Source organism: Mauremys reevesii, unplaced genomic scaffold (assembly GCF_016161935.1).
Source record: "Mauremys reevesii isolate NIE-2019 unplaced genomic scaffold, ASM1616193v1 Contig21, whole genome shotgun sequence".
NCBI classification, from domain to species: domain Eukaryota; kingdom Metazoa; phylum Chordata; order Testudines; family Geoemydidae; genus Mauremys; species Mauremys reevesii.
Window position 1 is genome coordinate 369950 of NW_024100831.1, and position 13615 is coordinate 383564.

Genomic DNA, 13615 nt, shown 5'->3' on the forward strand with positions numbered 1-13615 from the left:
AGAAAGTTGAGAGCTAGCCCGTGGGAGACAGACGCCAGGTGGCCTAACTGGGATCAGATAAGTTGCATGGGAAATGGGAAACCAGTAAGCAAAGGGCCATGCATGTGAAAAGTGTGTGTATCAGACAAAGAACCAATCAGCAGCAATGTAATGTTGGTGTGTCTGACGTTTGCTAATATGGAGAAGCCTATATAATATGATGCATTGTAAATAATAAACGATTCAGCTTGCAATCATATTGGTTGTTGTGCTTTATCCGGCCCGCATGCAACGCAACAAAGCCCCTCTTTCAGCGTGAGGATCTGGGTTAGAGTATCTCGTCCTGGTGAGCGACCCTTTGTATTGGGGACAAAAGGACTAGTTCTGTGGTGGGGCTCTGAGCTGATTCTTGTGAATGACGGTTCCCTGTCCTGCTCTTGGCAAGACAGACAGACAGACACAATGCGGGAGAAGAGACAGCACAGTCTGAGTGGGGGAAATGCAGCTTTGGTCGATGCTCTCAGCACTAGGTGCCTGGTCAGTCACAGACGTAGGCTTTGGCGCTGGGCTGGCAGATTGGCCATGTTACTCGTTGTTCTTGCCCCTGGCTCAGGCACCTCATCTGACTGGTATGGCCTGCTCCCTCTCCTTCACTGGCCCGTCTCAGACAGGGCAGAGGCTCCTGTCGTGCTGGTGCCCTGTCAAGCAGCTGGCTGCAGGGTCAGGGGAACAGCGGAAAGAGAGATAGCAGAGGAGGAAGAGAGTGGAGAAGGGAAAGAGGGACGTGAGGGGAGGGCAGACAGAGCAGGAGCTCACCTGTCTCAGGCAGGGTGTTTGCTGGTCCAGCAGTGATGGCCAGGTGTCCTCGCCAGGGTGCTGGCCTGGATGTCCTGGTGATCCAGGCTCACCCGTGAAGGAGAGAGTGTCTGGAGCAAACCAGGGGCCTGCTGGCCTTCCCCCAGGAGTCCATTCCACACTTCCTGGACCCCAAAGTCTCCCTTTGAAGCTCTAAAAAGGATGTGTGGGGGAGGCGGAATGGAGAAGCCCCTCATTAGTTCATTCGATAATTATCCTGATTTCTGACATACCATGCTTGGTCAATTGACCTCTGAGTCTGTCCTGTTTTGCTTTATCAGTCATGATCCTAATACAGTGCTGGGGCTGCATTTTTCTTTGGACAAATCCTGTCTTTCTGAGCCCTTCTCATAACCCTCTGATCAATCGTCACTGTTACAGGTTATTGCAATGTTTTCTGAACTTCCACCCATGCCACATCCCAGCATGTGATCTGAAGGCCCCAGTTACTCAAGAGTATCTTGGTAAAAGCGAATCTGATTGATAGATTAATGTACAGCAATGAGCCAGAAGGGACCTTTCTAGCCATCATGTCTGAGCTCCTGTCCCACACAAGCCAGAGAACTTCACCTAGTGATTCCTGCACTGAGACCAATACCGGGTTGTTGAATGAGAACAGATCTTTTACAACAATATCCTAGCCTGATATAAAGACCTGAAGTGACAGAAAATCCATCACATTCCCACTACGTTGCTCCAATGGCTAATCCTCTCATTGCTTAAAATTTGAGCCAATTTTGATTAAAAAAAAATCTGTGGAAAATTCCTGCACAAAAGGACTTTTAAAAACCATCTGAATGATGGAATGATGCCATCATTGACTTCACTGTCTTTCCCCCCAACCAATTCTAACGACAAAGCTTAGATGCCTGTGTTTTGGGTGCACAACATGAGAAGCTTTAAAGGGGATACATTTCAAACCATCTGGGAGATTTAGGAGCACCACTTCCAGTGACTTCTAATGAGACTTGTGCTCCTAAACTCCTGAGGCACCTTTAGAAATGTCCCCCTATGGTGGCTTGTGTTGGAGAGGCCAGGTGCTCAGCATTTTGTGCAAACCCACCTTCTTTAAAGTGTCTGAAGTCAGGCATCCAAAGTCTGTAGCTGGTTTTAAAAATGGAGCCCAGTCCTGTTACATGGAGACCTTTGAACCCAGGGCAGGTGGTGGAAGAGACTCTCCTGTGGAAATTGCTGTCTAAAATTCTGGGTGGGAGGGAGATTATTTTTATGGCATTTTAAAATCTAAAGAGACAGATGGAGGAAATGGGCGGAGGTCGCTGCAGCCGAGGGGTGGGGCCTATAGCACTAATAGTTGAAGGCAGCTGATTCATTTCTTCTCAGCTTTGGTGTGAAGGAGCCAGTCAAGCATCCACTTGCCCCTTCCCTCACCAGGGGGTAATTCGCATGGTGCAGAACTCCCAGGACTTCTCTGGGTCCTGGATGTAACACCACTGGTAGCCATAGCCGTGGGTACCACAGTTGTGCTGCGGGGAGCAGCAATAGTCCCAGTTGTCTTTATAATCTATATAGCACCAGAAGTATTTTTCCTCATAAAGGCCACACGGATGGTCAGCCCGACAGACCTTCCCAGAGACGGTCATCGTGGAGTACTGGGGTGAGCATTGTATGGTGGAGCCATCTCCTCGTGGGCACTGGTATAGTTTAGATGCTGGGTTCACTGTGCAGTTCTCTGTACAGCAGTAATTCCAGTCATTGTTTTTAGACGTGTAACACCAGCTGTAGGCGTACCCCTGATACCCACAGAACTCCTCAACACAGGGCCACCCTGGGGCTGTTACTCTAATGTACAGCTCCGAATCGTCAGCAGCTCTTGCTAGTCTAGCTACAGCAGGGGCCACGTTGTCCTGTTCGTACGTCTTCTCAAAATGGCCGTGCCCATCTGCTAGCCTGGAAATATCCACCCGGAACCCAATGCCCGTCAGCTGCATCTTCTTCTGATCCAGGGTCTGGCTTGTCATCACCTGGCTAGTCTCCCTGTCCAGTTTACTCCTCTTCACTAGCTGGGAATAAGGGTCTGTTAGCAAGATCTGGAAGGTATTGTACAAGGCTTTCTTCATTGCTGATAAAACCTCTTGTCCTTTCTGGCTCTTGGAGCCACAGTCATCTGCAAAGACCTCGACTGGCCCAGGAGTCTTGTACAGACGTGATAGCTCTGTGTTTAGCTGCTCCACAGGGATGATTTGAAGACTGGATACCTCCTTGTTCTCTCCTATGAAGGCGAAGGAGAATTTGCGGTTGTTGTCCCCATGGTCGCAGCAAACAGCTGTCCAGATGTGGCTGGGCACCGACACCCGGTTGTATGGCCAGTTACGGTCCCCTTCTTTGTCCTCCCCCTCTATGGGGATTTTCTCAGTGTCCCCGGGAACAGCCCCTGTCACCAGGTAGGGTTTGCCGCCCGCATTTCTGCAGCTCCCAGTTAGCTGTGCCTTGAGGGTTTTCTCCAGCTTGGACCAGTGGACCCGGTTGAAGTAGGGGTCCATGGGGACGGCGTTGGTGAGGGTAAAGGTGGCTATGTGGTTGTCATTACACTGGAAGGCGTTTGGGTTCAGGTGGCCCCGGTTGTATGACGTGTCTTCATAGTCCTCATTGATGGCCTGGCTGGATCTCCACTCGTCCAGGCTCAGTGTTGACTCAGCCTCCGTCGCCATTTCTGGGGACTCATCTGGATGAACCAGCTGGGGAGACACAAGGTCAAAACATCTTGGCTTTGTTTGGGCTTCTCCTGCCTCTTGTGGGATCTCACACACACCCTGGACCCTCCTCTCCCCTAGGATCTCACCCCTGTCCCTCCCTCTCTGGGGTCTTCCCTCCTTCCCTCCATCCCCCAGGACCCCCCTTCCCATGCTTCATCCGCCTCTACTCCCTCCTCCAGGAATATCCCTTCCTATCTCTCCCACCCCCAGGATCTCACCCCACTGCCCCCATTCTCTGGGATCCCAGCCCCAGCCCACCAGCCCCACCCTGCTGTGACAGAAGTGAGGGTTTTCTGCAATGGTTTTCTAAATGCTGTGCAGGGCAGTGACTTACTGGACTAGAGCAGGGTAGCCCGGAGATGGGGGGGCAAATGGGGCAATTTGCCCCAAGCCCCGGGCACTGCAGGGGCCCTGTGAGCCCTGGCCCGGCGGCGATCCGGGTCTTTGGCGGGATTTCGGCGGTGGGGGCCGTTCAGTCGCTCCGGGTCTTTGGCGGGATTTCAGCGGCGGGGGCCGTTCAGTCGCTCCGGGTCTTTGGCGGGATTTCGGCGGTGGGGGCCGTTCAGTCGCTCCGGGTCTTTGGTGGGATTTCAGCAGCGGGAGCCCTTCAGTCACTCCGGGTCTTTGGCGGGATTTCGGCGGCGGGGGCCCTTCAGTCACTCCGGGGCTTTGGCGGGATTTCGGCGGCGGGGGCCCTTCAGTCACTCCGGGTCTTTGGCGGGATTTCAGCAGCGGGGGCCCTTCAGTCTCTCCGGGTCTTTGGCGGGATTTCGGCGGCGAGGGCCCTTCAGTCGCTCCGGGTCTTTGGCGGGATTTCGGCGGCGGGGGCCCCTCAGTCACTCTGGGTCTTTGGCGGGATTTCGGCGGCTGGGGCCCTTCAGTCACTCCGGGTCTTTGGCGGGATTTCGGCAGCGGGGGGCCCTTCAGTCGCTCCGGGTCTTTGGCGAGATTTCAGCAGCGGGGGCCCTTCAGTCGCTCCGGGTCTTTGGCGGGATTTCGGCAGCGGGGGCCCTTCAGTCGCTCCGGGTCTTTGGCGGGATTTCGGCAGCGGGGGCCCCTCAGTCACTCCGGTCTTTGGCGGGATTTCAGCGGCTGGGGCCCTTCAGTCACCCGGGCTTTGGCAGGATTTCGGCGGCGAGGGCCCTTCAGTCGCTCCGGGTCTTTGGCGGGATTTCAGCAGCGGGGGCCCTTCAGTCTCTCCGGGTCTTTGGCGGGATTTCGGCAGCGGGGGCCCTTCAGTCGCTCCGGGTCTTTGGCGGGATTTCGGCAGTGGGGGCCCCTCAGTCACTCCGGGGCTTTGGCAGGATTTCGGCGGCGGGGGCCCTTCAGTCACTCCGGGTCTTTGGCGGGATTTCGGCGGCGGGGGCCCTTCAGTCGCTCCGGGTCTTTGGCGGGATTTCGGCGGCGGGGGCCCTTCAGTCACTCCGGGTCTTTGGCGGGATTTCGGCAGCGGGGGCCCCTCAGTCACACCGGGTCTTTGGTGGGATTTCAGCGGCTGGGGGCCCTTCAGTCACTCCGGGGCTTTGGCGGGATTTCGGCGGCGGGGGCCCTTCAGTCTCTCTGGGTCTTTGGCAGGATTTCGGCGGCGGGGGGCCCTTCAGTCGCTCCGGGTCTTTGGCGGGATTTCGGCGGCTGGGGGCCCTTCAGTCACTCCGGGTCTTTGGCGGGATTTCGGCAGCGGGGGCCCTTCAGTCGCTCCGGGTCTTTGGCGGGATTTCGGCGGCGGGGGCCGTTCAGTCGCTCCGGGTCTTTGGCGGGATTTCGGCGGCGGGGGCCCTTCAGTCGCTCCGGGTCTTTGGCGGGATTTCGGCGGCGGGGGGCCCTTCAGTCGCTCCGGGTCTTTGGCGGGATTTCGGCGGCGGGGGCCGTTCAGTCGCTCCGGATCTTTGGCGGGATTTCGGCAGCAGGGGCCCTTCAGTCACTCCGGGTCTTTGGCGGGATTTCGGCGGCTGGGGCCCTTCAGTCGCTCTGGGTCTTTGGCGGGATTTCGGCGGCGTGGGCCCCTCAGTCGCTCCTGGTCTTTGGCGGGATTTCGGCGGCGGGGGCCCCTCAGTCGCTCCGGGTCTTTGGCGGGATTTCGGCGGCGGGGGCCCTTCAGTCGCTCCGGGTCTTTGGCGGGATTTCGGCGGCGGGGGCCGTTCAGTCGCTCCGGGTCTTTGGCGGGATTTCAGCGGCGGGGGCCCTTCAGTCACTCTGGGTCTTTGGCGGGATTTCAGCGGCGGGGGCCTTCAGTCGCTCCGGGTCTTTGGCAGGATTTCGGCGGCGGGGGCCCCTCAGTCAGTCCGGGTCTTTGGAAGGATTTCGGCAGCGGGGGGGCCCTCAGTCACTCCGGGTCTTTGGCGGGATTTCGGCAGCTGGGGCCATTCAGTCGCTCTGGGTCTTTGGTGGGATTTCGGCGACGGGGGGGCCCTTCAGTCACTCCAGGTCTTTGGCGGGATTTCAGCGGCGGGGGGGCCCTTCAGTCGCTCCGGATCTTTGGCGGGATTTCGGTGGCTGAGGCCATTCAGTCGCTCCGGGTCTTCGGCGGGATTTCGGCGATGGGGGGGCCATTCAGTCGCTCCAGGTCTTTGGCGGGATTTCGGCGACGGGGGGCCCTTCAGTCGCTCCGGGTCTTTGGCAGGATTTCGGCGGCTGGTGCCGTTCAGTCGCTCCGGGTCTTTGGCGGGATTTCGGCGGCGGGGGCTCTTCAGTCGCTCCGGGTCTTTGGCGGGATTTCGGCGGCGGGGGCCCCTCAGTCACTCCGGGTCTTTGGCGGGATTTCGGCGGCTGGGGCCCTTCAGTCACTCCGGGTCTTTGGCGGGATTTCGGCAGCGGGGGCCGTTCAGTCGCTCCGGGTCTTTGGCGGGATTTCGGCGGCGGGGGCCCCTCAGTCACTCTGGGTCTTTGGTGGGATTTCGGCAGCGGGGGCCCCTCAGTCACTCTGGGTCTTTGGCGGGATTTCGGCGGCTGGGGCCCTTCAGTCACTCCGGGTCTTTGGCGGGATTTCGGCGGCGGGGGCCGTTCAGTCGCTCCGGGTCTTTGGCGGGATTTCGGCGGCGGGGGCCGTTCAGTCGCTCCGGGTCTTTGGCGGGATTTCGGCGGCGGGGGCCCCTCAGTCACTCTGGGTCTTTGGCGGATTTCGGCTGGGGCCCTTCAGTCACCCGGTCTTTGGCGGGATTTCGGCAGCGGGGGCCCTTCAGTCGCTCCGGGTCTTTGGCGGGATTTCGGCGGCGGGGGCCGTTCAGTCGCTCCGGGTCTTTGGCGGGATTTCGGCGGCGGGGGCCCTTCAGTCGCTCCGGGTCTTTGGCGGCATTTCGGCGGCGGGGGCCCTTCAGTCGCTCCGGGTCTTTGGCAGGATTTCGGCAGCGGGGGCCGTTGAGTCACTCCGGGTCTTTGGCGGGATTTCGCGGCGGGGCCATTCAGTCGCTCCGGTCTTTGGCGGGATTTCGCGCGGCGGGGCCGTTCAGTCGCTCCGGTCTTTGGCGGGATTTCGGCGGCGGGGCCGTTCAGTCGCCCGGTCTTTGGCGGATTTGGCGCGGAGCCCTTCAGTCACTCCGGTCTTTGGCGGATTTCGGCAGCGGGGGCCGTTCAGTCGCTCCGGGTCTTTGGCAGGATTTCGGCAGCGGGGGCCGTTCAGTCGCTCCGGGTCTTTGGCGGGATTTCGGCGGCGGGGGCCCTTCAGTCGCTCCGGGTCTTTGGCGGGATTTCGGCGGCGGGGGCCGTTCAGTCGCTCCGGGTCTTTGGCGGGATTTCGGCGGCGGGGGCCCTTCAGTCGCTCCGGGTCTTTAGCGGCATTTCGGCGGCGGGGGCCCTTCAGTGCTGCTGAAGACGTGGAGCGACTGAAGGGCCCCCCCGCCACTGAAATGCCGCCGAAGACCCGGAGCGCCGCCAGGTGAGTCTAAGCACCGCAGCTCCCCTGCTTTGCCCCAGGCCCCTGAATCCTCTGGGCAGCCCTGGACTAGAGATTGCTCCCCAGTCAGCATAGAAGGGTTAATACGCCAGGACATGAGGTGTGTGCGTCTCACGTAGCTGTCTGGGGTGGAATGACTGGGTCACGGAGGGTCTGGCAGAAACCCTAGTGGCCGGGACCTTCACCCCTCGTAACCCACAGCCAGGAGGCAGGAGATCCCCCCACCTTTCTGCAGGGAAGCCCAGTGAAGGCCGGAGATGGAGAACAAAGGGGGAAAGTGTCACCTGGAGGGGTTATGAGCTGAGCTCAGAGACACGGGGCTCACGCCTTGGACTGATGGATAAAGATACAGAGAGACAGGGCCAAAGTGGTTCCTTCCTACACAAGAGCGTGGCTGGGTGCAGAGCTGGCTGGGCCACGAGGGACCATGTCTTCTCCTTTGCGCAGTGATGAGCTGCCAAAATCTTAACAACGGGTTCCCTATAAAAAGTTCTGATTTAAGGGATGTGCGACAGCATGTATTTTTTGTACCAATAGGGTTACCATACGTCCATATTTTCCCAGGAGGTGATTAAGAACCGAAAAGCCTGACATGTCCAGGAAAATACGGATGTATGTTAACTCTACCTAAAGTTCTTTTTTAAAAAGATGGGGCTGAACTAGAACCGAGCTCCGTTTCACATGTGTGGGTGGTGATCAGGGACAGTCTCAATTTTTGGGTCTTTTTCTTATATAGGCTCCTATTACCCCTCACCCCCGTCCCGATTTTTCACACTTGCTGTCTGGTCACTCTAGGGTGTGCACATGTGTGGGTCGCAGCTGCTCCCTGCCCCCCCCTCATTAAAGCAGGTGTGCAGGGTTACTGCCCTGGGAACTGCAGGGCACCAGTGGATGTGGGGCTGGCTGCAGATAGGGGCGTGGGGCAGGGCTAGCTGGAGGCAGGGAGTGACACGGGCTGGCTGTGGGCAGGTGATGCAGACGGGCGGGCTGCGGGTGGCTGTGGGCAGGGAGTGGGGCAGGGGGCGGCTGTGGGCAGGGGCTGGCTGCAGGCAGGGGCGGCTGTGGGCAGGGGCTGGCTGGGGGCAGGGGCTGGCTGGGGGCCGGGGCTGGCTGCGGGTGGCTGTGGGCAGGGGTGGCTGCGGGCAGAGGGCGGCTGTGGGCAGGGGCTGGCTGGGGGCAGGGGTGGCTGGGGGCTGGCTGGGGCAGGGGCGGCTGTGGGCAGGGGCTGGCTGGGGGCAGGGCCTGGCTGGGGCGGCTCGGGGCAGGGGGGGCTGGGGGCAGGGGCTGGGGCAGGGGCGGCTGTGGGCAGGGGCTGGCTGGGGTGGCAGGGGTGGCAGGGGCAGGGGTGGCAGGGGCTGGCTGGGGCGGCTGTGGGCAGGGGCTGGCTGGGGCTGGCTGGGGCAGGGGCTGGCTGGGGTGGCTGGGGTGGCAGGGGTGGCTGCGGGCAGGGGCGGCTGTGGGAAGGGGCTGGCTGGGGGCAGGGGCTGGCTGGGGCAGGGGCTGGCTGGGGTGGCTGGGGCTGGCAGGGGCAGGGGCTGGCAGGGGCTGGCAGGGGCAGGGGCGGCTGTGGGCAGGGGCTGGCTGGGCCTGGCAGGCTGGCTGGGGCAGGGGCTGGCAGGGGTGGCTGGGGCAGGGGTGGCAGGGGGCAGGGGTGGCTGTGGGCAGGGGCTGGGGGCAGGGGCTGGCTGGGGGCAGGGGCTGGCTGGGGCAGGGGCTGGCTGGGGCTGGCAGGGGCAGGGGTGGCTGGGGTGGCTGGGGCAGGGGCTGGCTGGGGTGGCAGGGGTGGCTGCGGGCAGGGGCTGGGGGCAGGAGCGGGCAGGGGCAGGCGGCTGTGGGCAGGGGCTGGGGCAGGGGCGGCTGTGGGCAGGGGTGGCTGGGGTGGCTGCGGGCAGGGGCGGCTGTGGGCAGGGGCTGGCTGTGGGCAGGGGCTGCCAGGGGCTGGCAGGGGCAGGGGTGGCTGGGGCAGGGGCTGGCAGGGGCAGGGGTGGCAGGGGCAGGGGATGGCAGGGGTGGCTGGGGGCAGGGGTGGCTGGGGGCAGGGGCTGGCTGGGGCGGGGCTGGCAGGCGGCTGGGGGCAGGGGTGGCTGCGGGCAGAGGGCAGCTGTGGGCAGGGGCTGGGGCAGGGGCGGCTGGGGGCAGGGGCTGGCTGGGGGCAGGCGGTGGCTGGGGGCAGGGGCTGGCAGGGGCTGGCTGCGGGTGGCTGGGGCAGGGGCTGGGGCAGGGGCTGGCTGGGGTGGCAGGGGCAGGGGCTGGCAGGGGTGGCAGGGGTGGCTGGGGCTGGCTGGGGCAGGGGCTGGCAGGGGTGGCAGGGGAGTGGCTGGGGCAGGGGCTGGCAGGGGTGGCAGGGGTGCTGGGGGCAGGGGTGGGGCAGGGGCTGGCTGGGGCAGGGGTGGGGCAGGGGCTGGCTGCAGGCGGCTGTGGGCAGGGGTGGCTGCGGGTGGCTGGGGCTGGCTGGGGCAGGGGCTGGCATGGAGTGGGGCAGGGGTGGCTGGGGCTGGCTGGGGCAGGGGCTGGCTGGGGTGGGGCAGGGGCTGGCTGGGGCTGGCTGGGGTAGGGGTGGCTGGGGCGGCTGGGGCGGCTGGGGGCAGGGCTGGCTGGGGTGGGGCAGGGGCTGGCTGGGGCAGGGGCTAGCTGGGGCAGGGGCTGGCAGGGGTGGGGCAGGGCTGGCTGGGGCGGCTGGGGCAGGGGCGGCTGCGGGTAGGGGTGGCTGCGGGCAGGGGTGGCTGTGGGCGGCTGTGGGCAGGGGCTGGCTGGGGGCAGGGGCTGGCTGGGGCAGGGGCTGGGGCAGGGGCAGCTGCGGGTAGGGGTGGCTGCGGGCAGGGGTGGCTGTGGGCGGCTGTGGGCAGGGGTGGCTGCGGGTGGCTGGGGAGGTGATGGTTGGGGCAGGGGCTGGCAGGGGTGGGCCAGGGGTGGCTGGGGCTGGCTGGGGGCAGGGGTGGGGCTGGGGGCGGCTGGGGCAGGGGCTGGCTGGGGCAGGGGTGGGGCTGGGGCGGCTGGGGCAGGGGTGGCTGGGGTGGCTGGGGGCAGGGGCTGGCTGGGGCAGGGGTGGAGCTGGGGGCAGCTGGGGCAGGGGTGGCTGTGACAGGGAAGGCGGGAGGGGCAGGGGTGGCTGGGGAGGCTGGGTGGGGGCAGGGGTGGCTGGGTGGGGCTGGCTGGGAGGGGCTGGGGGTGGCTGTGGCAGGGAAGGCGGGGAGGGGCTGGGTGTGGCTGGCTGGGGCAGGGGTGGCTGGGTGGGGCTGGCTGGGGAGGGCTGGGGGCAGGGGGTGGCTGTGGCAGGAAGGCGGGGAGGGGCAGGGGTGGCAGGGGCTGAGGGAGGCTGGCTGGGGTGGCTGGGGCTGGCTGCGGGCAGGGGTGGGGCTTGGGCTGGCTGGGGCTGGCTGGGGGCAGGGCTGGGGGCAGGGGTGGCTGGGGCTGGCTGCGGGCAGGGGTGGGGCTGGGGCTGGGGCTGGCTGGGGCTGGCTGGGGGCAGGGGTGGCTGGGTGGGGCTGGCTGGGCGAGGGCTGGGGGCAGGGGTGGCTGTGGCAGGGAAGGCGGGGAGGGGCGGGCTGGTGGCTGTGGGCTGGGGGTGGCTGGTGGCAGGGAAGGGGGAGGGGCTGGCTGGGAGGGGCTGGTGGCAGGAAGGCGGGGAGGCTGGCTGGGGAGGCTGGGGGCAGGGAAGGCGGGGAGGGGCTGGCTGGGAGGGGCTGGGGCAGGGCAGGCGGGGAGGGGCTGGCTGGGGAGGGGCTGGGGGCAGGGAAGGCGGGGAGGGGCTGGCTGGGGAGGGGCTGGGGGCAGGGAAGGCGGGGAGGGGCTGGCTGGGGAGGGCTGGGGGCAGGGAAGGCGGGGAGGGGCTGGCTGGGGAGGGGCTGGGGCAGGGAAGGCGGGGAGGGGCTGGCTGGGAGGGGCTGGGGGCAGGGAAGGCGGGGAGGGGCTGGCTGGGGAGGGGCTGGGGCAGGGAAGGCGGGAGGGGCTGGCTGGGGAGGGGCTGGGGTCAGGGAAGGCGGGGAGGGGCTGGCTGGGGAGGGGCTGGGGCAGGGAAGGCGGGGAGGGGCTGGCTGGGGAGGGGCTGGGGCAGATAAGGCGGGAGGGGCTGGCTGGGGAGGGTGGGGGCAGGGAAGGCGGGGAGGGGCTGGCTGGGGAGGGGCTGGGGGCAGGGAAGGCGGGGGAGGGGCTGGCTGGGGGCGGGGCTGGGAGCAGCCAGGGACTCACCAGGCAGCAGCAGGAGCCCCAGGGCCAGAGCTCCGAGGAGCAGCAGCAGCAACAGGGCCAGGAGGCAGCTCACGTGGCTCTCGCAGCGCAGCGCAGCGCCCCCCGGCGGCCGGGACGAGGAATTACAGGCTTCCCAGGCAGAGCCCATCAAAGCTTCATTCGCAGGGAAGCCAGTTAACAGGCGGTTCTAAAACCGCTTCTCAATTTAACAACCGGTTCGGGCGAACCGGCTGCAGCTCACCCCTGCCTTTGCGTCTCTCTGCTAGCCTGAAGACTTCCCGATGCTTCGTTCCTGTTGACTAACAACCCCTCTGCTCTGTTTGGAAAAGGCTGCCAGGTGTCACTGCAAATATCGGCTGAGGTGCATTGATCTCTGAGGAGGGGACAAGTCCCTGAGCAGGAATCTACCTCAGCTGGGGGCAGAGCTCACGGTGTGAAGCCGGAGGCTGGACCCCCCCCAGGCTCAGTCTCGGTGGCATTGAGGCTCCGGGGATCACCCAAAAGGAACAGTGGGACCCTGGGGGTGGGTGGGTGGCCCATTAAAGGGGTAAATTCAAGAGAGTATTTAAAAGCTGGGACGTAGCACAGATCCTGGGGATCCATGACAGTGGGCGCAGAGGGTGGGACACTGAATGCACCAAGAGCATTTTGCAACAATTAACTTGCAGCAGGAAAAGGAAGTTAAGTCCCAGAAGGCAGCAAGACGTGACCTGCATCCACCTTCCTGAGAGGAACATCACTGAGCTGGGCCAGGGGTGGGGGGGGGGGGGGGTTAAGTGCTGGGAAGTTAAACAAGCCACAGTGGATTGCATGGCTGGAGCAGGATGATCAAGCCAAGATCTAGAGTCCAGACCCAGACAGATCCAAGAGAGTCCAGGAACGAGGAAGGCAGCAGCAACAGGGCATCCCACGGCCCCATTCCCTGAGGGGCAGGACATGCCACGGCCCCATTCCCTGAGCAACAGGGCGTCCCACAGCCCCATTCCATGAGCAACAGGGCGTCCCACAGCCCCTTTCCCTGAGGGGCAGGACGTGCCACGGCCCCATTCCCTGAGCAACAGGGCGTCCCACAGCCCCATTCTCCAAGGGGCAAGACGTGCCACGGCCCCATTCCCTGAGCAACAGGGCGTCCCACCGCCCCGTTCCCGGAGGGGCAGGATGTCCCACAGCTCCATTCCCCACACAGCAGGGCATCCAACGGCCCCGTTCCCCGAGTGGCAGGGAGTCCCACGACCCCGTTCTCTGAGCAGCAGGGCGTTCCACGTCCCCATTCCCCGAGCAGCCCACGGCCCCATTCCCCGAGTGTCAGGACGTCTTACGGCCCAAGCTGGCTTGAGGAGTGACCCCTCCCTTTTCATTCACCCCCTTCCCCTTGCACCCCCTTATTCACAGGCTCCTGAGCGATTCCGACCCCTGAGTGCATCACGCAGAGCACTGGGACTGACCTGGGGCTCCACGAACCACTGGCTTCTCTTCTGGGCCTGCCCTGGGCAGTTAGGGTTACCCAGGGTGTACGCCGACCAGCGCGGGATCCGCTGGGGCCTGTCATAGAGGGTCGCAAAGTGGTACAGATTGCTGTACCTCTGGCAGATCTCGGCCGTGTTGTTCGTGTCAAAGCCACGTGGCTCAGCATCTCGGTAGAAATGGTCGTTGCAGCGAGTGAATGACCCCACTTCAGCCAGCGCCAGCCCCGGCCACAGCAAGACGCAGCCCAGGAGCATCAGCCAGTCCATGGTTCGATGAGACATCGGTGCTGGGCACCTGCAATCTGTCAGACCCCAGCTAGGTCCCCTCCTATTTATAGGATCCTGGGAGCTGCGCCTGATTTTGTGCTTTGCAGGCTTCTTGCCAGGGGCTGTCCAAGTAAACACAGCTAGCCCCCTGCCAGGCCTGCGCCGTCTGTTCTCAGATCCAGCTGAAATCTGATCGTGCCAGTTTTTGGAGCCAATGTTTACATGCACCCAGGGACGCTGGGTTCTGTCCGCCGGCC

At 63.9% G+C, this 13615-nt stretch overlaps 1 protein-coding gene across 1 annotated transcript; it reads right to left on the reverse strand.

Annotated features, from left to right (window-relative positions):
* Positions 1-211: 211 nt before the first annotated feature.
* LOC120393509 (endonuclease domain-containing 1 protein-like) lies at positions 212-13408 on the reverse strand. The gene is made up of 2 exons (XM_039518106.1): positions 13071-13408; positions 212-3530 (listed from the first exon to the last, which is right to left on the reverse strand). Exons 1-2 carry the CDS (start codon positions 13371-13373, stop codon positions 2220-2222), a joined length of 1614 nt encoding a protein of 537 aa, XP_039374040.1. The 5' UTR covers positions 13374-13408; the 3' UTR covers positions 212-2219.
* Positions 13409-13615: the final 207 nt, after the last annotated feature.